Source organism: Puma concolor, chromosome B4 (assembly GCF_028749965.1).
Source record: "Puma concolor isolate L17-30 chromosome B4, mPumCon1.1.hap2, whole genome shotgun sequence".
Classification (NCBI taxonomy): domain Eukaryota; kingdom Metazoa; phylum Chordata; class Mammalia; order Carnivora; family Felidae; genus Puma; species Puma concolor.
Window position 1 is genome coordinate 87142152 of NC_141673.1, and position 18003 is coordinate 87160154.

Below are 18003 nucleotides of genomic sequence, written 5' to 3' on the forward strand. Positions count from 1 at the left end.
CACAAGGCTCGATCCCACAAACCATGAGATCGTGACCTGAGCCAAAATCAAGAGTTGGGTGCTTAACTGACTGAGCCATCCAGCACTCCTAACTTTTGACATTTTAACTATAATGTGTCCTCGTGTGGGTCTCTAGATGTATCTTTTTTTTTTTTTTTTAACTTTCTGGACTTTCTAAATCTGAATGTCTATTTCATTCCCCAGGTTAGGGAAGTTTTCAGTAATCATTTCTTCAAGTAAATTTTCTGTCCCTTTCTCTTCTCCTCCTGGTATCCCCCATATTATGCAAATGTTGATCTACTTGATGTTGTCCCAGAGGTTCTTAAACTATCTTCACTTCAAAGTTCTTTTTTTCTTTTTTTCTCTTTGCTGCTTTGTTTGGGTGAGTTCCAATGTCCTGCCTTCCAGATGACTGATACTTTCTTCTATTTCATCTACTCTGCTGTTGAAACCCTCTAGTGTATTTTTCAGTTCAGTTATTGTATTTTTCTACTCTATGACTTCTGTTTGGTATTTTCTTTTCTAGAAATTTTTAAATGTTTATTTATTTTGTGAGAGAGATAGAGAGAGAGAGAGAGAGAGAGAGAGCAAGTGGGGCAGGGGCAGAGAGAGAGGGAGAGAGTGAATCCCAAGCAGGTTCCATGCTGCCAGCGCAGAGCCCGGACATGGGGCTCAGTCCAACAGATGGTGAGATCATGACCTGAGCCAATATCAAGAGTCAGATGCTTAACTGACTGAGCCACCCAGGTGCCCCTGTTTGGTACTTTCTTATATTTTATATCTGTTTGTTGAAATTCTTTCTGTGTTCATCCACTCTCCTGAGATTGGTGAGCATCTTTGTGATCATTACTTTGAACTCTATCAGGTAAATTACTTATCTCCATTTCATTAAGATTTTGTTCTGGGGTTTTATCTTGTTCTTTCAACTGAAGAATATACCTCTTTTCCTCATTTTGCTTGACACTCTGTGTTTGTGTCTATGTATTATGTCAAACAGTTATGTGTCCCGGTCTTCAAAGAATGGTTACAGGAAGATGGGGATCTGTTTTAGTTTGCTGTCTGTTCAGTGACCTGGGGTTGGTTGCCTGCCAGGAACTGTTTCTCTAATTGTTTAAGACCTGTGGGGCCCAGATACACAAGTTCCCCTTGGCCCAGAGCCAGGTGTTTGAGGGGCATCCTTTGTGTGTCCTGCATGCAGCTGCTGACTTTGGAGACACGGGTCTACAAGACAGCGCCAGACTGGAGCATGTCCTTCCACAGGCTTTGGCAGGGCAGAGAACAATAGGATTCATGCCTGCTAAGTTTGGAATTTTATATCAAAGGAGGGAATTGGAGCACCAGTTCAGGGAAAGTGGTGCCGGCAAGGTAGGAGAGTGCAAAAATAACCCGTGGAATCACCTCCATTCCTGGAGAGAGTTCCAACAGACCCTTGCCTTTCTGGCAGATGCTTTAAGATTAGCCCATGCATTTCATTCACATATGGTCAAGGTGCTTTTCAACTTGCCATTTTCTTGCTGATTCCCAGGGTAAATGAGTCTGTGCATGAGCCCTTTTAAGATGGGAGTCTTAGTTTCCTATAGTCCTTTGGGTCTTCTGGGTATAAGCCATGCTGGTTTCAAAGCCAGACATTTTGGGGCCTCGTCTCTCTGATGCAGGTCCCAGGGGTTGGGGTGCATGATCTGGGGCTCAAGTACTTTTCTCCTTAGGGATATGCTCTATAATTGCTATAATGCTATAGCAATTGGTGTGCCCAGGGGAGGAGATGAGTATGGGGTCTTCCTATGACACCGTCTTGAACACCTGCAAAGAATAGGGCCATTTTCATAATGCACTTAAATTCTTTAAAAGCCTCATTTATGGTTTATAATATGAGAGTAATTAAAGGTTGACAATCTGTTTATAAATTATTCTTATTTGACCATTTATGGATCTACTTAGAAATGGTTGCTTCATGCACAATTTTTGGGCACCCTGAGAAAGTTGAGGTAGTATCATACATTCAAAATTAAATGTTTAGTGAGTACATATGATTAGAAAGCATGTAGTATGTCTGGTATTAGACTATAGGGTGCAGGGACAGTTACAGTGACAGAACAGATCCAAAAACAGCCTTATCTGCACACAGGGATATACCACATTACTTCAAAGTGTTTTTTCAGTATTAGGATATAACAATATCACACTTTTCTTCGCTTAGGTATTTTCAAGCGCATTTTTAAAATTTTACTTTATTTGTTACTTTTTAACATTTGAATTTAAATTCTGGTTAGTTAACATATAGTGTAATATTGGATTCAGGAGTAGAATTTAGTTATTCATTACTTATATGTATCACCCAGTGCTTATCACAAGTGCCCTCTTCAAGTACATTTTCTAATGCTAAAAATTTATTTCTTATTTTTCTTTTTTTTAAATTTTTTTTAAACGTTTATTTATTTTTGAGACAGAGAGAGACAGAGCATGAGCAGGGGAGGGGCAGAGAGAGAGGGAGACACAGAATCTGAAACAGGCTCCAGGCTCTGAGCAGTCAGCACAGAGCCCGACGCGGGGATCGAACTCATGGACCACGAGATCATGACCTGCCCCAGTTGGACGCTTAACCGACTGAGCCACCCAGGCGCCCCTATTTCTTGTTTTTCAAAGTAAATATTTGCTCTATAACCCAATACAACACTTAAAAAATAATATTGTTGAATAAAATTTATCTGGAAGGTCTGGAAGCCAGAGGTAATGGTAATTGCATCTTGGAGATGATTTGGGTGGCTCAGAGATACAAGTGAGGGTAACATAATTTTGGTACCTTGGAATTAGGCTCAAATGTGTATTTTGCATACTTAATTATGTATAACATTTTTTAAAGTTTTTCTTTAAACTCCAGTTAGTTAACATACATTATAATACTAGTTTCAGGTGTACAATATAGTGATTCAATACTTCTCACAATACCTGGTGTTCATCACAACAAGTGCCTTCCTTAATCCCCATGGCCTATTCAGCCCATTCCCACACACACTTCTCTAGTAACCATAGTTTGTTCGATGTAGTTAAGAGTCTGTTTCCTGGTTTGCGTCTCTCTCTTTTCCCCCTATGCTCGATTGTTTTGTTTCCTAAATTCCACATATGAGTGAAATCATATGGTATTTCTCTTTATTTGACTCACTTATTTCATCAGCACAATACTCTTTAGCTCCATCCTCATCACTGCAAATGGCAAGATTTCATTCTTTTTTATGGCTGAGTAATATTCCATTATGTATATGATTACGACTTCTTTATCTGATCATCAGTTGATGGACACTTGGGTTGTTTTCATAGTTTGGCTATTGTTGTAGATAATGCAAAACAAACATCAGGGTGTATCCCTTTGAACTAGTGTGTTTGTATTCTTTGAGTAAGTACCTTGCAGTTCAATTGCTGGATGATAGGGTAGTTCAATTTTTAACTTTTTTTTTTTTTAATTTTTTTTCAACGTTTATTTATTTTGGGGACAGAGAGAGACAGAGCATGAACGGGGGAGGGGCAGAGAGAGAGGGAGACACAGAATTGGAAACAGGCTCCAGGCTCTGAGCCATCAGCCCAGAGCCTGACGCGGGGCTCGAACTCACGGACCGCGAGATCGTGACCCGGCTGAAGTCGGACGCTTAACCGACTGCGCCACCCAGGCGCCCCAATTTTTAACTTTTTAAGGTAACTCCATATTGTTTTCCAGAGTGACTGTACCAGTTTGCATTCCTACAAACAGTGCAAGAGGGTTCCCCTTTTTCCTCATCCTCGCCAACACCTGTTATTTCTTGTGTTGTTGATTTTAGCCATTCTCACAGGTGTCAGGTGATATCTCATTGTAGTTTTGATTTGTATTTCCCTGATGATGAATGATATGTATGACATTTTAAAAGTACTTTTATGATTTTTTTCTGTTTAAAGATTCCTCTTCACCAAACCCAACCACTTTACTCCCCAATTCAAAGAATATTCATTTCTCATCAATTCTGTGATCAATCTTTCAGGATCATGAGCACAGTTACCAAGACACATTAGCCATTAATATCTGTTAATTGTGCCAACAAACAATAATACAAATTTTGAAACACTTTTACACAATTAAGCCTTATTAGAAACAATTTGTATTAAATATGCCTTCTTTGTAAATCTATGTAATTATCAATTTAGGAATTGAGGAGCTAAAGTTACAGTGTGCTTTTTCTAAGAAAAGAGCTATAAGGAAGTGCCACAGACATTTGCACTTGAAGAGAAAGTTTACCCAGAAGAACTTAAGGCAGATACTTACACCAAAATACAGTGTCATTATTTTCCAGAAATGCATGTTAAAAGGTTATCTTAATTGTTTTAAGCATTTCCCTGTGTTGTAGGATTTGACAATCAGTATCCGGGAGTTTTTCTTGAGCTTTTACTATGTGACAGAAGGTATAAAGCAACCCAGACATAGGAGCCATGGGTCAACCTATGGGAATTAAATACTGCTATGTGTCATTAATAATGTCAAAACAAGTTGGCTGAACTCCCCAGCGGTATTCAGAGGTTACAGTTTTTCTATAACATGTTTGATTCTAAAATGTTATCAAGATCAGATCTTCCTTACGAGATAAATGCCCAAATTTTAGCTTATGTTTTATCCTTGAAATCACCTTCATCTTTGCAAAGGTCAGTTAAATCTCAAGATCATAGCACCATTGCTGGATGAGCCTGGTTGGTAATGCTTAAGCTCATTCCCCCACAAGGGTTCTCAGAAACCACACGAGATATGGTGTGACCACTAGGCTCTAGACATCTCAAGAGGAGGCCCTGTGACTTGGCTTCCCCTTCACCCGCTTACAGTGACCATTGTGTTTGTTCTCAGTGGGCACTCAGCAAAAGTCACCAACTGCCTGACCAATTAATCTGTGGGTAGCTGCCTGAAAACCCAATATCTCATTACTGCAGAGCAGATGAAAGGAACATTCCAAATCAACTGAGACAAGTTCCACCCAGGATGCCCTGATGTGGTAGGAGTCACAGAGCAAATACAAGATAACATCAAGGAACTTGAGCTGATCAGCTGAGTGGGTGCATGGACAATTCCATGCCCTGGGGAAATTTGTAGGGCAAATTTAGTAGTTGGGGGAATGGCAGAGCTCTTGTTCACTACAAACACATGAAGTTTTAGTTTGTTGAAATAGTGACAAGTTAGACATGCCCTGATGTGGTAGGAGTCAAGTTAGACCTATGGGTGGAGAGGAGAAAGTAGGACAGAGTAATAAAAGAAAACCTAATGTAAAGTACAGATTCATTTAGGGTCTTCATAAATAATATGTATATATTTAGTTATATGTATATATACTTCTGATACATGATATTTTTTAGTTTTTACTATGTGTGAGGTATCAAGCTAGGGACTTCTTACACATTTTTTACTGTAATCCTTAGAACAGCCTCATTAGAAAGGAAAAGCCATTATCCTCATTTTGTGTAATGGGGAAACTGAGGCCAGGCAGATGAATTAACTTGCCTAATGTTCCCCTGGTAGAAAGCCATGGAATTTGGATATGCAGTTGCCATATTTTCCATTGTAAACATTCATAAGACATTGTGGCCAAGGAAAGCAGCCAGCGCTGCTGGGGTGGTGTGTGTGTGTGTGTGTGTGTGTGTGTGTGTGTGTGTGTGTGGTGAGGGAGGGGAGTTATTTTTGTCACCAGGAAACCGTCATCTGTACTCTTTCCCTTGGCTGAACTGGGACAGTGGAGAATCAGTGCATTTCTTTAGATAACAAATCACTATGTGTTCACCAGTAGTCAACACATGCATTGGGCATATATTGATTTAGATGGCAGAGTTTGCTCTGAATGTACATTGTAAAATTTAGAATTGGGGAAAATAAAGAAAAACCATAAGCAAATGCAATTCTTACCTGTGTCTTGAGGTTTTGGGGTATACAGAGAACACTGTAGTCCTGTGTCCTTCATGTACCACACCCTCTTGAGTTCCAGTTTCAAACCTAATACTTTCTGTCCTACCGCCTCAAAAATATTTTGAATGGAATAGTTAATGTCTCTTTTTTAATAGATCACTTAACTCTCTAGCTAACATTTTCTTTCTTCTAAACAGGACTAGTTTTTATGACTGCACTTTGAAGATGGTTATAGTTAGTCATCTAATGACTATTAAAAGGGAGAGGTGATAAAAATGATTATTTTTGAACTGAGCTAAACCTAGTAAAATTCCCATTTGTCATGAAAACAGACTTGATTTAAAAGTTTGTAAATCATTCTAAAATGTTTTTGTTTCTCTAGATGCAATCTTCCTCCTTTGTCAAGTGAATACACTAAAGATGTTGGATCCAAAAGTCATTTAGTGACAGCTAACCCCAGCATAATTCGGCAAAGGTAAGAGCTTATGACTTTTGTTTGTGAGGAACTAAAGAGGAAGGCCTTTGAAGTATTTAACATCTTAAAGACAGTGAACATAATTCAGTTTGAGAAATAAAGAAGAAACCCATCTGGACAGGCAGGAAAAATGAAGGAGAGAATTGTAAATAAACTAAGCAGGATTATGGGAATCTAAACACTATTTTATGCTTCTTCTGGGACTCCGTTTCTTTCCTTTAGAGGTGGTAGAAATAACATGAAAATTCATTGTTTTGCTCAAAAGAAGCAGTAGCCTGCTTACTCATTCCTACTACTCTCCAACTTCTTGGCTTTTGTCCCAACTCGTTGATTGGCATTGATTGGTGAACTGAGTTAATATTGGTTTTGTTAAAGAATAAAAACAAAAAATGACCAACCTACTGTACATGTATGCATAAACATAATAATATTGTTAGAATGCACAGGAATTTTTAATCATGTGATGATCTTATACTATGTTACAATCAATCAGATTTAGGAACTCAGATGGAAAATTCTTGCTCCCAAATCAATTCTAGAGATCTTGACAGCTGCTGTGGAAGCTTTGGTGGGTTGGTCTCTAGTTGATGAAGCCGGTCAGTACACTATGGGCTGTTTCTCCAAGGATTATTCATTATAGAGAATGACTCAATCCCTGTGAAAAGAGGAATCCAACATTGCCTCATATTCTCCCATACAGAAAACTAGCAATTAGGACTGAAATACCCAGATGTTGTGGGCTCAGCCAGTTGTAATCTAAAGGAGTCCTATCCAAGTGACTAGCACCTGTGTGTCACTTTATAAGCAATGCTGCACCTGCTTGTTTGGGTTTAACAGTAAGCATTCTCACACAATAGATCTTTAGAAATACAACCCAACAATTTTTAATTTTGACAGATACTGTGAAATCACCCTTCTAAAATGTACCATTTACTTTCTCTTTTGTAAACGATAAGACTACCTATTTCCCAATACTAAAAACGACATTATGTACTATTCATCTTCTAAGTTTTTGGCAGTTTGTTAGGTGGGAGATGATATATTACTTTTTACTTAATATGCATTTTTCTGAATACAGCAAAGGCTGAGTGGGTATTGATTATTAGTATTTCCTCTGTGAATTGCCTGCTTGTATTTTTTGCTCGTTTTGTGTGATTTTTCTTTTAAAAAATATTTTCCTGTTGATTTATAGGAATGGTTTGTATGATCGATATTAACTATTTATATTATAGATATGTTTGCCGTATATGTAGCAAATATTTCCTTCTAGCGTATCATAGATCTTTTAACTTATGTCCTTTCAAAATTTACCACGTTTTATGCAATGAAATTTCCTTTTCCTTTATGGCTTTATTTTTAAATCTTTCTTTGGATGATCCTCCTTATCCACATCCCCTCCATAAAAAAATATTATCTTGTATTTTTCTAGTGCATTTATAGTTTCATTTTTCATATTTAAAAAATTCAATCCATGTGAATATTTATTTTTATAACAATACTTTTATTGTCTTTCAATAAAATAAATATATGTATAGGAGGACACATAATTATGGCAGCAAAAATAAGGTTAGAGAAGATAGCATTATTGATTTCTTTAAAAGAAATTCTCAGCAAGGAACTCTGCTATAGCCTTTGTTAGGATATATTGTTTAGAGTGCATTCTTATCTTTTAAAAAACAGTTTTATTGAGGTATAATTGCAGGTATAACGCATGGTTAATGTATATAATTTGATGATTTTGGGCATATGCATACACTAATGATACTTACTACCACACTCAAGGTACTAAACATATCTATCACCTCCAAAAGTTTCCTTGGGCTTCTGTTTTGTGTGTGTGTGTGTGTGTGTGTGTGTGTGTGTGTGTGGTAAGAATGCATAACATGAGATCTGACTTCTTCACAAATTGTTGTTCAGTGGATATAAAGTGCATTCTTCTTGACTGCACCCAGAACAAAGAGATTAGTTAGGACAGTTGAGACGCGAGGTTAGAAAGGGCTTTGCAGGAAGTCACGCTTACCTTCTGAGTGCTTTGTTATGGGCTCAGAGAAGAGAGGTTGTTCTAATATGGCAGCAGAGTGTATTGGATGTTCAAATTCACTGCTATTGTTCGCTTCCTTTCTTTGCTGAGTTTTGTAGGTAGATGACAGCAAGGATCTGTTCATGGGGTTACCCCTTCATCAACATACTGCTTCTAATTCCTTGGGCCTCAAATAGTTTTGTTTAAATATCCTTTAAAAGTATTTTAAAAATCCATCATTGTTTCCTTGATCATTTTTAAGTTATCTAATTTTTTGGCATAAGGTTATATTTCACCAAGTATGTACTTTCAGTGTATTCTATATTGTGCATATGCTTTAAATATATATTGCCAAAGTCTCAGAAATGCAGATACAGCTCTTTGGATGTTACCTGCCCTTCTAACAAAGTCAGTGTTCTTTGTTGAAGTAATTCAGAAGTCAAATTGTCTTTCTGTAAGAAAAAGGCTGACCACCTTTTAATTCAAGTAGGTGTTAAAATGTAACCCATATAATCATCTTACTTCTGAATTCTAATTACTCAACATAGAAGTAAGGTATGGGGATTGCCAGTAGTTTATCCTCTGGATAAGATGAAGTATAGCTTCTTTGTATTTCTTATAAGGATCTTTTTGTTCTTTCTCAAGGGACACTCCCTCAGAAACTGTATCTTGGAAATGTTTCTTTGTTTGCCTGCCTGAGTGGTTTTTACCCTCTGAGACAATGCATCATTGTAATATTTGGGTGATAGGAGGTGTGCCTTTTGTGAAGTGGAGAAGGGAGAATTATGAAAGTAGAGACTGGAAAAAAGATTGTTGCCTAGGCTGTTGGATTTGTCTCGAGCAAATAAGTTTTAGGAAAGGATATATGTGGAAGTGGAACTTGGAAATTCACAGGGGAAGAGGAGATAAAAATGCAAGCTTCACAAGAACAATGCTGCCAGGGTGTTCATTCAACAAATACTATCTAACTTGAATGACACATGGCTGAAGTTCCCACCCTGGAGTTGCTGACAGTCAGCAGATATTTCCATGATCCTATTGAATGGTCTGTTGAAGAGTTTTAGGGGTTCCCTGAACCCCTTCTGAAATTTATACAAAACTTTCATGTATGTGCACATATTTTTTTAATCAGATTTTCCATAGTTTCCATTACTCACAAATATTTAAAATTTACTTGGCCTAGCCTGAGTCATTCTACAGTAACATGATGTAAAAATAGAGATGAGACTTCTCAAAGCTTGTTTCAATACAGTTTTTTCAGTAGAGTTGAAAACTCAATTAGCCATTTACCTGCAACAGGAGTTCAGTATGTATTTGGGAAAATGATTATTATACATAAAAACTGGAACTTAATTGATTGTCTTATTATGACATTAAGAACTCATTTGTAAACTCTGAAGCTCTAACTTGGGAAATGATTATTTGCAGCCACTAACAAAGAGCATCAGGATCCTGAGTGTGTGTGTGTTTCCAGGTAGGCATATGAGAGGCGGTAGTACAGGTGTGAGCAGCTTGGAGTCAAGAATCTTTCACCTTGCTCTTTAGACCCTCGCATGTTGTTTAGCATTCAAGACATGCAGAGTAAATGTTTGTGGAATGAATGAATAAGTGAATATATTTTAAAAATCTCGTGAAACCAAATTTTACAAATCAAATTTGAATGTGGTTTGATTTATCTTATAAAAAGAGATTTTGGGGGGGCACCTGGGCGGCTCAGTTGGTTAAGTGTCTGACTCTAGATTTCTGTGAAGGTCATGATTTCATGGTTGGTGAGATTGAGCCCCGCATTGGGCTCTGTACTAACAACAGGCTAAAGGAGCCTGCTTGGGATTCTCTCCCTCCCTCTCTCTCTCTCCTCCTCCCTGGCTCTCTCTCTCTCTTTCTCTCTCTCAAAATAAATAAGCTTTTTTTTAAAGAAAATATTTTGTTTTGGTGTCGGTTAAAATATTTATGATCTTAAGATGAGGAGATGAATTTTTTAGTAACAGATATTTCAAAATAGTATTAGTGGAATACTTAACTGGGAAGACTTATTTACTCTCTTTTTAAAAAAGTTGACATGAATTAGGAAATAAAATCTTTAGAACAAATGGAGTATAACTGAATGGTGGAATTAGCTTTTTAAAATTTGTACATGCTTAACTTTTAATTCATTAGGAGGACTTGGTATGAGACCCCAATATTTATTGTGAGGTTCTTAATATCATATAAAGCCTGGGTAATCTCTTTCCATACAAGTGGAAGAGACTTCATCCAATGGTTATTGCCTCTGCTTTTGCTAAAGACAATTGGGAGTGTAGCAATATTAGCAGGGAGAACAATTCTTGTTTTATTTCTGTACTTTTAAAAAATAATTTGAGCATAGAGGAAAATAACTTTGCTCTAAAGAAGATTATAGCAGTTTCTCTTTAAAATTCTATATGACTCATGTCTCAGATTGTGTTCCTGAAACTTCCATATCTGTTCTGCCGGATGACTTCTTTTTTTCTTTTCTCTCCAAACTCAGAGCAGCTTATCAGTGTTTGCATCAAGGCTTGGCAGTCACTGATAGCCGCTCAGTCTAACGTCTGTCATGATAGAAGAGCATTAAAAAGCAGATACTAAAACTGGAACTAGAGAGAGTAGAAGACACAGCAGAGATGCTTCTAAAAGGGTAGAGATCTTTATGAAGTTTGTGTCTGGGAGGCAATATTACATACATAATGGCGAGGAACACAAGTTTGGCTTTCAACCGATCTGTGTTCAAATTCTGGTGCCAGTACTGACGAGTGCTTCTACTTGCTGGCTATGTAACGTTAGTTCCTTAACCTCCCATCTGTCAAGTGAGAATAAAATTGTCTTGACGATAGTGAGAGATACAAATGAGGTAATAAAACTGTGTCCGGTAGAAGCTGTTCTGGCTGATAGCCACCCTAGCTATTCGGAAGGACTCTCCTGATGGAATACATTTTGTTCTTGGATAAAACATTTTCAAATGTATTATTGGGTTCATCAAATTTAGGGACTCTCCAAGGGTATCTGCACACCTCTCCCCAAACAAACAAACAAAACCCCACAAAATAGAAAATTAGGGAACTAAAACTAACTATGAGATATAAAATTCTGATCTCAATGCTGAGAGCTGGAGATCAAGCCCAGGACCTACTATGCTCCTGTGTGTCCCACATTAAAGCCCTGTTAAGGGATTTAATGTGATCCCATGTCCTTAGCAGCCCCTAGCTTCCAACAGAAGCACATATTTCTTCTGGAAGAAAACTCTTGGAATTCCCATATATCACTTTCAAATAAATATAAGCTCATGTAGCAAACACTGAAATGCACACAGGCCATTAAAATTGAGAGTCCTCAGAGGCAAAGAGCAAATGACAAATTATAGATACAAATGCCTGAGAATATACTGGAATTGTCGAATGCAGTATATAACTAAGAATGAAATTTTTATAGAACAAAAGGAATAAGCCAATAAGAGAATATCAAAATTAACTACGTAACCCTGAACAAGAGCCAAGTAGAACATTTAGAAATGAAAAGTATGATTGTTGAAATGAATACACATCAGATTAGACATAGCTGAAGGAGAATTGGTGAGCTGGAGTCTAGGATGGAGAAAATATGGAGGCAGGATAACCAAATGTGGAGAATAGAATGAGAAGGGACTACATTAGAGTTGTGGAATTATAAAATAGAGGTAAAGATTGAGACTTTTTTAGAATTAAAAAATAATGTAATCCATAAATACAGGAAACACGAAGCATCAAACACAGTCAATTAACTTTTTTAAAAAATGCAAACCTAGACCATTTTAGTAAAACTGAACTAAAGGTAACAAGAAACTGTAAAAAGCTGCCAGGTAGAAAAGACAGATAACCTGTAAAAGAATGGTAATCAATTAAAAAGCAAACATCCTCAAATAGTAAAAATGGAAGTGAGAAAGCACTGGAAAAGTACCTTCAAAGCACTGAAAGGAGAAACGATCAACATAGAGATGAGTACTCAGCAAATTATTTTTCAAAAGAAAAAAAGCATTTTCTGAAAAACAGACAAGGAGAGTATTTATCACCAGTACACTTTCACTAAAAGAAATTCTAAAGAATGTATCTCAGGAAAAAAAGAATGTTCCTTCAGAAGAAAAAGCTGGTATGCAAAGAAATTGGTAAGCATATGAAAACGAATCTAAACAAACCTCATGTGCATAAAATAATAATTATACATTGTCTTTGCATACAATTTTGGTTGATGGTGTCAAAACAAAAGATACAACAAAAGTACTGGAAAATAACATCACATAAATTGGGAATGTGAGATCAGAGTTGAAGTGTTTTAAAACTCTTGTTTCAGTTTTACTGCACAATAACGCATCGCTTTTCATAGCTTAAACAGCAACAATCATTTTCAGTGTGTTTCACAGTTTCTGTGGGTCAGGAGTTTGGGAAGGACTAGGCTGTGCAGATCTGGCTCATGGCCTCTCACCCAGTGGCTGGAGTTGAAATGGCAAAGGATTGGGGAGCAGCTGGGACATCTCTCTTTCTCCCTATAGTCTTAGGGCTCACTATGGGGTCTCTCTTCATGGGCTAATTTGGACTCCCTCACAGCATGACAGCCTCAGGACAGATGGACTGTGTACATGGTAGCTGGCTTCCCCCAAAGCTAGTATCCAAAGAGAACAAAGTGGAAACGCGTGGCATTTTTAAAATTTAAATTAAAAAAAAATTTTTTTAATGTTTATTATTTTTGAGAGAGAGAGAGAGAGAGAGAGAGAGAGAGACAGAGAGCAAGCAGGGAAAGGGCAGAGAGAGAAGGAGACACAGAAACGGAAGCAAGCTCCAGGCTCTGAGCTGTCAGCACACAGCCCGATGTGGGGCTGGAACTCACAGACCACGAGATCATGACCTGAGCTGTAGTTGGCTGCCCAACCGGCTGAGCCACCGAGGCGCCCCTAAATTTAAATTTAAATTTATTTTTAAATGTTTATTTATTTTGGGGGGGAGGGGCAGGAAGAGAGGGAGACAGAGGATCCAAAGTAGGCTCTGTGCTGACAGCAGTGAGCCTGATGAGGGGCTCAAACTCACAAACTGTGCGACCATGACCTGAGCTGAAGTCAGACACTTAACCGACTGAGCCACACAGACCCCCAGAAGCACATGACATTTTTATAACCTCACATCAGAAGTGGCTTCTTAGTTCCCTCACACCCAGTGTCAATTCTATCATACTCTTGTTTGAAGCAATAACAGGCCCACCAGGTTCAAGGGGGAGGAGTCCTAGCACAGATCCACCTCTTGTTAGCAGGAATATCAAAGTCACATTGTTAGAAGAGTATGTATGATAGGAGACATTGTCATGATCACCTTTAGAAAATATAATCTGCTACAATCTTCCCTTACGCCTAACAATTCATATCCTTCGAACTTTCAAAATAAACTCAGCTCCCCCGGAGGGTCCCCCAAGACTCATCCCATGACAGTATCGACTTAAAGTCCCAGGATCTCCGTAGAAGTAGCAACAAGAACAGGAACCAGAAAAGCATAACCTAAAACCAAAAAATACAGCAGAGGGGATTAAAAAGGCGAATGCAGATTTTTTTGAAATGTCTGAAGTGAATTTTTGAAAAGGTGGTAAATAAAAATTATTTTAAAATAGCCTTTTCATTATTTTTCTACAAACCCATTCTAAAAACAAAGGGAAAACTCCTGCTGTATACAAATATACATATCATGCTATGGATAATTTGAAAACAATGACACTCTTTAAACATACAAAAATTCACCAGTGTTTCTGTAACTTACCATATGTCTGTACTGATAGAATAGTATGCAAGGAAATTTAGAAATAACATTCATGAATCATTTTTTTTGCTGATTTTAAAAAATGTTAATTCTTTTAAGAATTAGTTGCTTTTTATACAGTTATACAAAGTTCCTAATGTTTCTTTGGCAATGGGATGTAATGGAATTTTACAACTATATAAAAAATTACCTTAGGGGCGCCTGGGTGGCGCAGTCGGTTAAGCGTCCGACTTCAGCCGGGTCACGATCTTGCGGTCCGTGAGTTCGAGCCCCGCGTCAGGCTCTGGGCTGATGGCTCGGAGCCTGGAGCCTGTTTCCGATTCTGTGTCTCCCTCTCTCTCTGCCCCCCCCCCCCCCGTTCATGCTCTGTCTCTCTCTGTCCCCAAAATAAATAAACGTTGAAAAAAAAATTTTATAAAAAAAAAAAATTAAAAAAAAATTACCTTTGCTTAAGAAACAGTATTTGCTGTGTGCACATAGTTGACTGACAAAATTATCTACCATCCAGTTCATGAATAATTTTAATAAATAGCAAATGCTCATGTTAGAGTATTAGGTGAAAAAATAAGTATATAAACATGTATATGCTTTAATTATATAAAGTTATATGCATAGAAAATCTCTAAGGAATAAGTCAACATTTTCAAAATTTGCTGCAAGAGTTGATAATAGGAAAGAATCATTAAAAAAGCAGGCTTTGTGGGGCGCCTGGATGGCTCAGTCGGTTAAGCATCTGACTTCGGCTCAGGTCATGATCTCAGGGCTCCTAAGTTTGAGGCCCATGTTGTGTTGGGCTCTGTGCTGAAGGCTCGGAGCCTGCAGTCTGCTTCAGATTCTGTGATTGTGTCTCCTCTCTCTCTGCCCCTCTCCCATTCACATTCTGTCTCTCTCTCAAGAATAAATAAACATTAAAAAAAATTTTAAAAACAAGCTTTGTTATTTTATATTTTCTCTTAATAAGAACTCATTTTCATGATACAGCCTCCCTGTGAGTTAGAAGGGCAGACTATATGAATAAAACCCCGATTTGTGTGTATGTGTTCTTGTCCCTCCAGATCCAAGTGATATTAGCTTGGACCTCACATTTTGTGTGCTGAATTTAGAAAGTCAGAACGTTCTCTGGTCTTTCTAGTAACAGTTTCCTGGGGGCAGTGGAAGTGAGCATGGCACCAGGAACCCAACCCCTGAGGCAGAGTAGTTATTATGTCAGTGTCCATTTATTTCCTCCCTTCCCTCCCACTCTGTGATCTTCCAATCCTTTAGCATTAAATAGCAGGTCAGAGCAAATGTTACTCTAAAAGCATTAATTCATCATTAGTAAATAGATTTTAGAGTAGCCTAAATTCTCTTGGCAATTTCATGCAGGTCCATGGAGAGAGAATAGGTTGCATGCCAGTGATGAAACATTAGGGGGTGCCTCAGCAAAAGTAGCAGTTTAAGAATCTTTACACTGGATCTATATTGACATGCAACATATTGAGACCACTGTACCAAAAATTTGTACCCCTCCCAACCTTCTTTTTAATATTTACTTCAGTTGTATATTTTTGGTGATCAGCAGAATGTCAGTGAGTTTCAGTTGGAGTGGAAGGAAAGGAGAAATTGAAGGCAGATTACCGGAAAGACAGCGTTGGCCGTATGGTCTGAGATAAGTTACTTAACCACTTTGCATATAGCATGGCAGGAAAAATGTTAACAGCACCAGAATTTTGTTTAGAAAGTGTGTTGTGTATGAAACTCTTTATTGCTAATTTCTGGGAGTTAGGGAGGATGTGGTATTGATTCCAGAGTTGAATATGAGTAGTAGAAAAGTATAGAGCCATTGGGATGAGCCAGAAGAGAGGAGAAAAAGAAATAAAGAAGGGCTAGAAAAAGGAGAGGTGGTAAGGAGCAGGAGAGAAATCTTTGGGAACCTTAGGCAGGTTGTCTAGGAAAGAACTGAAATGTCTAAAACCAATTATAAATTATTTTTCAGAAACTATGTGTCCTGATATTATTTCCCCGTGACCTTCCCTCTCACCTTCTTTTACTCTTCAGATTTCTAATACACCTATGCATTTGTGTGTGTATAAATGGTGGAGGCACTGTTTCATCTGGAATCAACATGATTTGTGCTCTGAATAATGGCACTTAGGGGCAGAAAATGTAACTTGAAAAATTCAGATTGAAATTCTGGGAAGTGCTACACTTTTATTGACTGCATGCCCCCTTTGAAATGTAGAGACACCCTCTTGACTCACAAAGGTATTTCCTTAGAGCTAAGGTATTTGTGCCCCAGCTTAATTGTGGGAGGCAACCTTAAATGTAAAGTCTGAAACTGGCTAACTACCTTACCAAACTCCATACGTGCTAAGAGCTTCTTTGGACAAGACGGTGGGGGTCCATCTGTGAAGAATTCTATTTCATGGAGTTGATTATATATTCAGTGATTTAAGATTTTTCAGCTATTAATGAATTTTACTAATTAACCTCACCAAAAAAGGGTAAAATAGTAATAATTATTAGTATGTATATGAATATTTCTATAGTCTCTGTGAAAATTACTTTATTGTTAAATTTATATTTGTAATTAATTTTACTGGAGCATATGAACTATGTGGGTTAAATAGAATATAGTTTTGGAAATTATTAATTATAATTGTATCTGATTATATATTGGTTAAAATCAGTTATATATTCTTATCGAAAAATGCTTACTTCTTAACTTGAATTATAAAAACATGTCTCTTTAAGTTTCTATTATTAAATTGCTTTAATTTTTCAATAGAAAGATTTTTTTAAGATTTAATTTTTTAAGTGTTTATTATTTTTTTTAATGTTTATTTTTATTTATTTATTTATTTTTTGAGAGACAGAGTGCAAGGAGGGGAGGAGAAGAGAGAGAGGGAGACACAGAATCAGAAGCAGGCTCCAAGCTCCGAGCTGTCAGCATGTTAAGTGTTTATTTTTGAGAGAGAGAGAGAGCATGTGAACAGGGGAGGGGCAGAGAGTGCGGGATACAGAGACTCTGAAGCAGGCTCCACACTGATAGCAGAGAGCCCAATGTGGGGCTCAAACCCACAAACTGCAGGATTATGACCTGAGCCAAAGTCAGACACTTAACCAACTAAGCCACCCAGGCACTCCTAGAAAGACTTTTTTTAAATCAGAGTTTTACTGTTTGGCTAGATCTCTAAATCATGATATGTACTTTGACTTAAGTTTCCATTATTAACTTTCCTATCTGGCTCTCTATATGACACAATGACACACATCTGCACACATAGCAACAACCAAGGAGGAGAGCATCTTAGAACTCAGAGTTGTGGTATAAATAATGGACAGAAGCAGAATATAAATTGACAGGACAGATGGCATATTTGATAAATACTATTGTTAAGTACTAATGAAGGGAAAGGCAGAAGGAAGGGATACCATACCCACAAAATACAATTACATATTTTATTGATTATGAGATGTACAATTTTTTTATATTTTAGTATTTGTGAGGCAGAGCTGCCTTTTATAGCCTCTGTTGACCTGGCAGAAGCTGAAACATAGTTGATGCTACCTGAGCAAGGAGGACCTTGGTCATAGATGCTCTCATCCTGTCATCTCATTGATGTCTGTGCATTGTTAGTACTGTATATATAGAGTTTGTTTGGCATTTAAAATATCTCTATTTTGTATTTAAAAAAACATGGAGGGGCGCCTGGGTGGCTCTGTCGGTTGAGTGTCCAACTTTGGCTCAGGTCATGATCTCACGGTTCGTGATTTCGGCCGCACCTGGGGCTCTGCACTATGAGGAACCTGCTTGGGATTCTCTCCCTCTCTCTCT

At 37.7% G+C, this 18003-nt stretch overlaps 1 protein-coding gene across 3 annotated transcripts in view; it reads left to right on the forward strand.

The window, feature by feature from the left end:
* The window catches only part of ST8SIA1 (ST8 alpha-N-acetyl-neuraminide alpha-2,8-sialyltransferase 1), a 153166-nt gene that overhangs the window by 92383 nt on the left and 42780 nt on the right, over positions 1-18003 (forward strand). For all 3 annotated transcript variants that reach the window (XM_025930675.2, XM_086713897.1, XM_086713898.1), the window contains one exon: positions 6288-6380. In XM_025930675.2, the coding sequence (XP_025786460.1) occupies positions 6288-6380 (93 nt within the window). The remainder of the gene's footprint in view (positions 1-6287; positions 6381-18003) is intronic.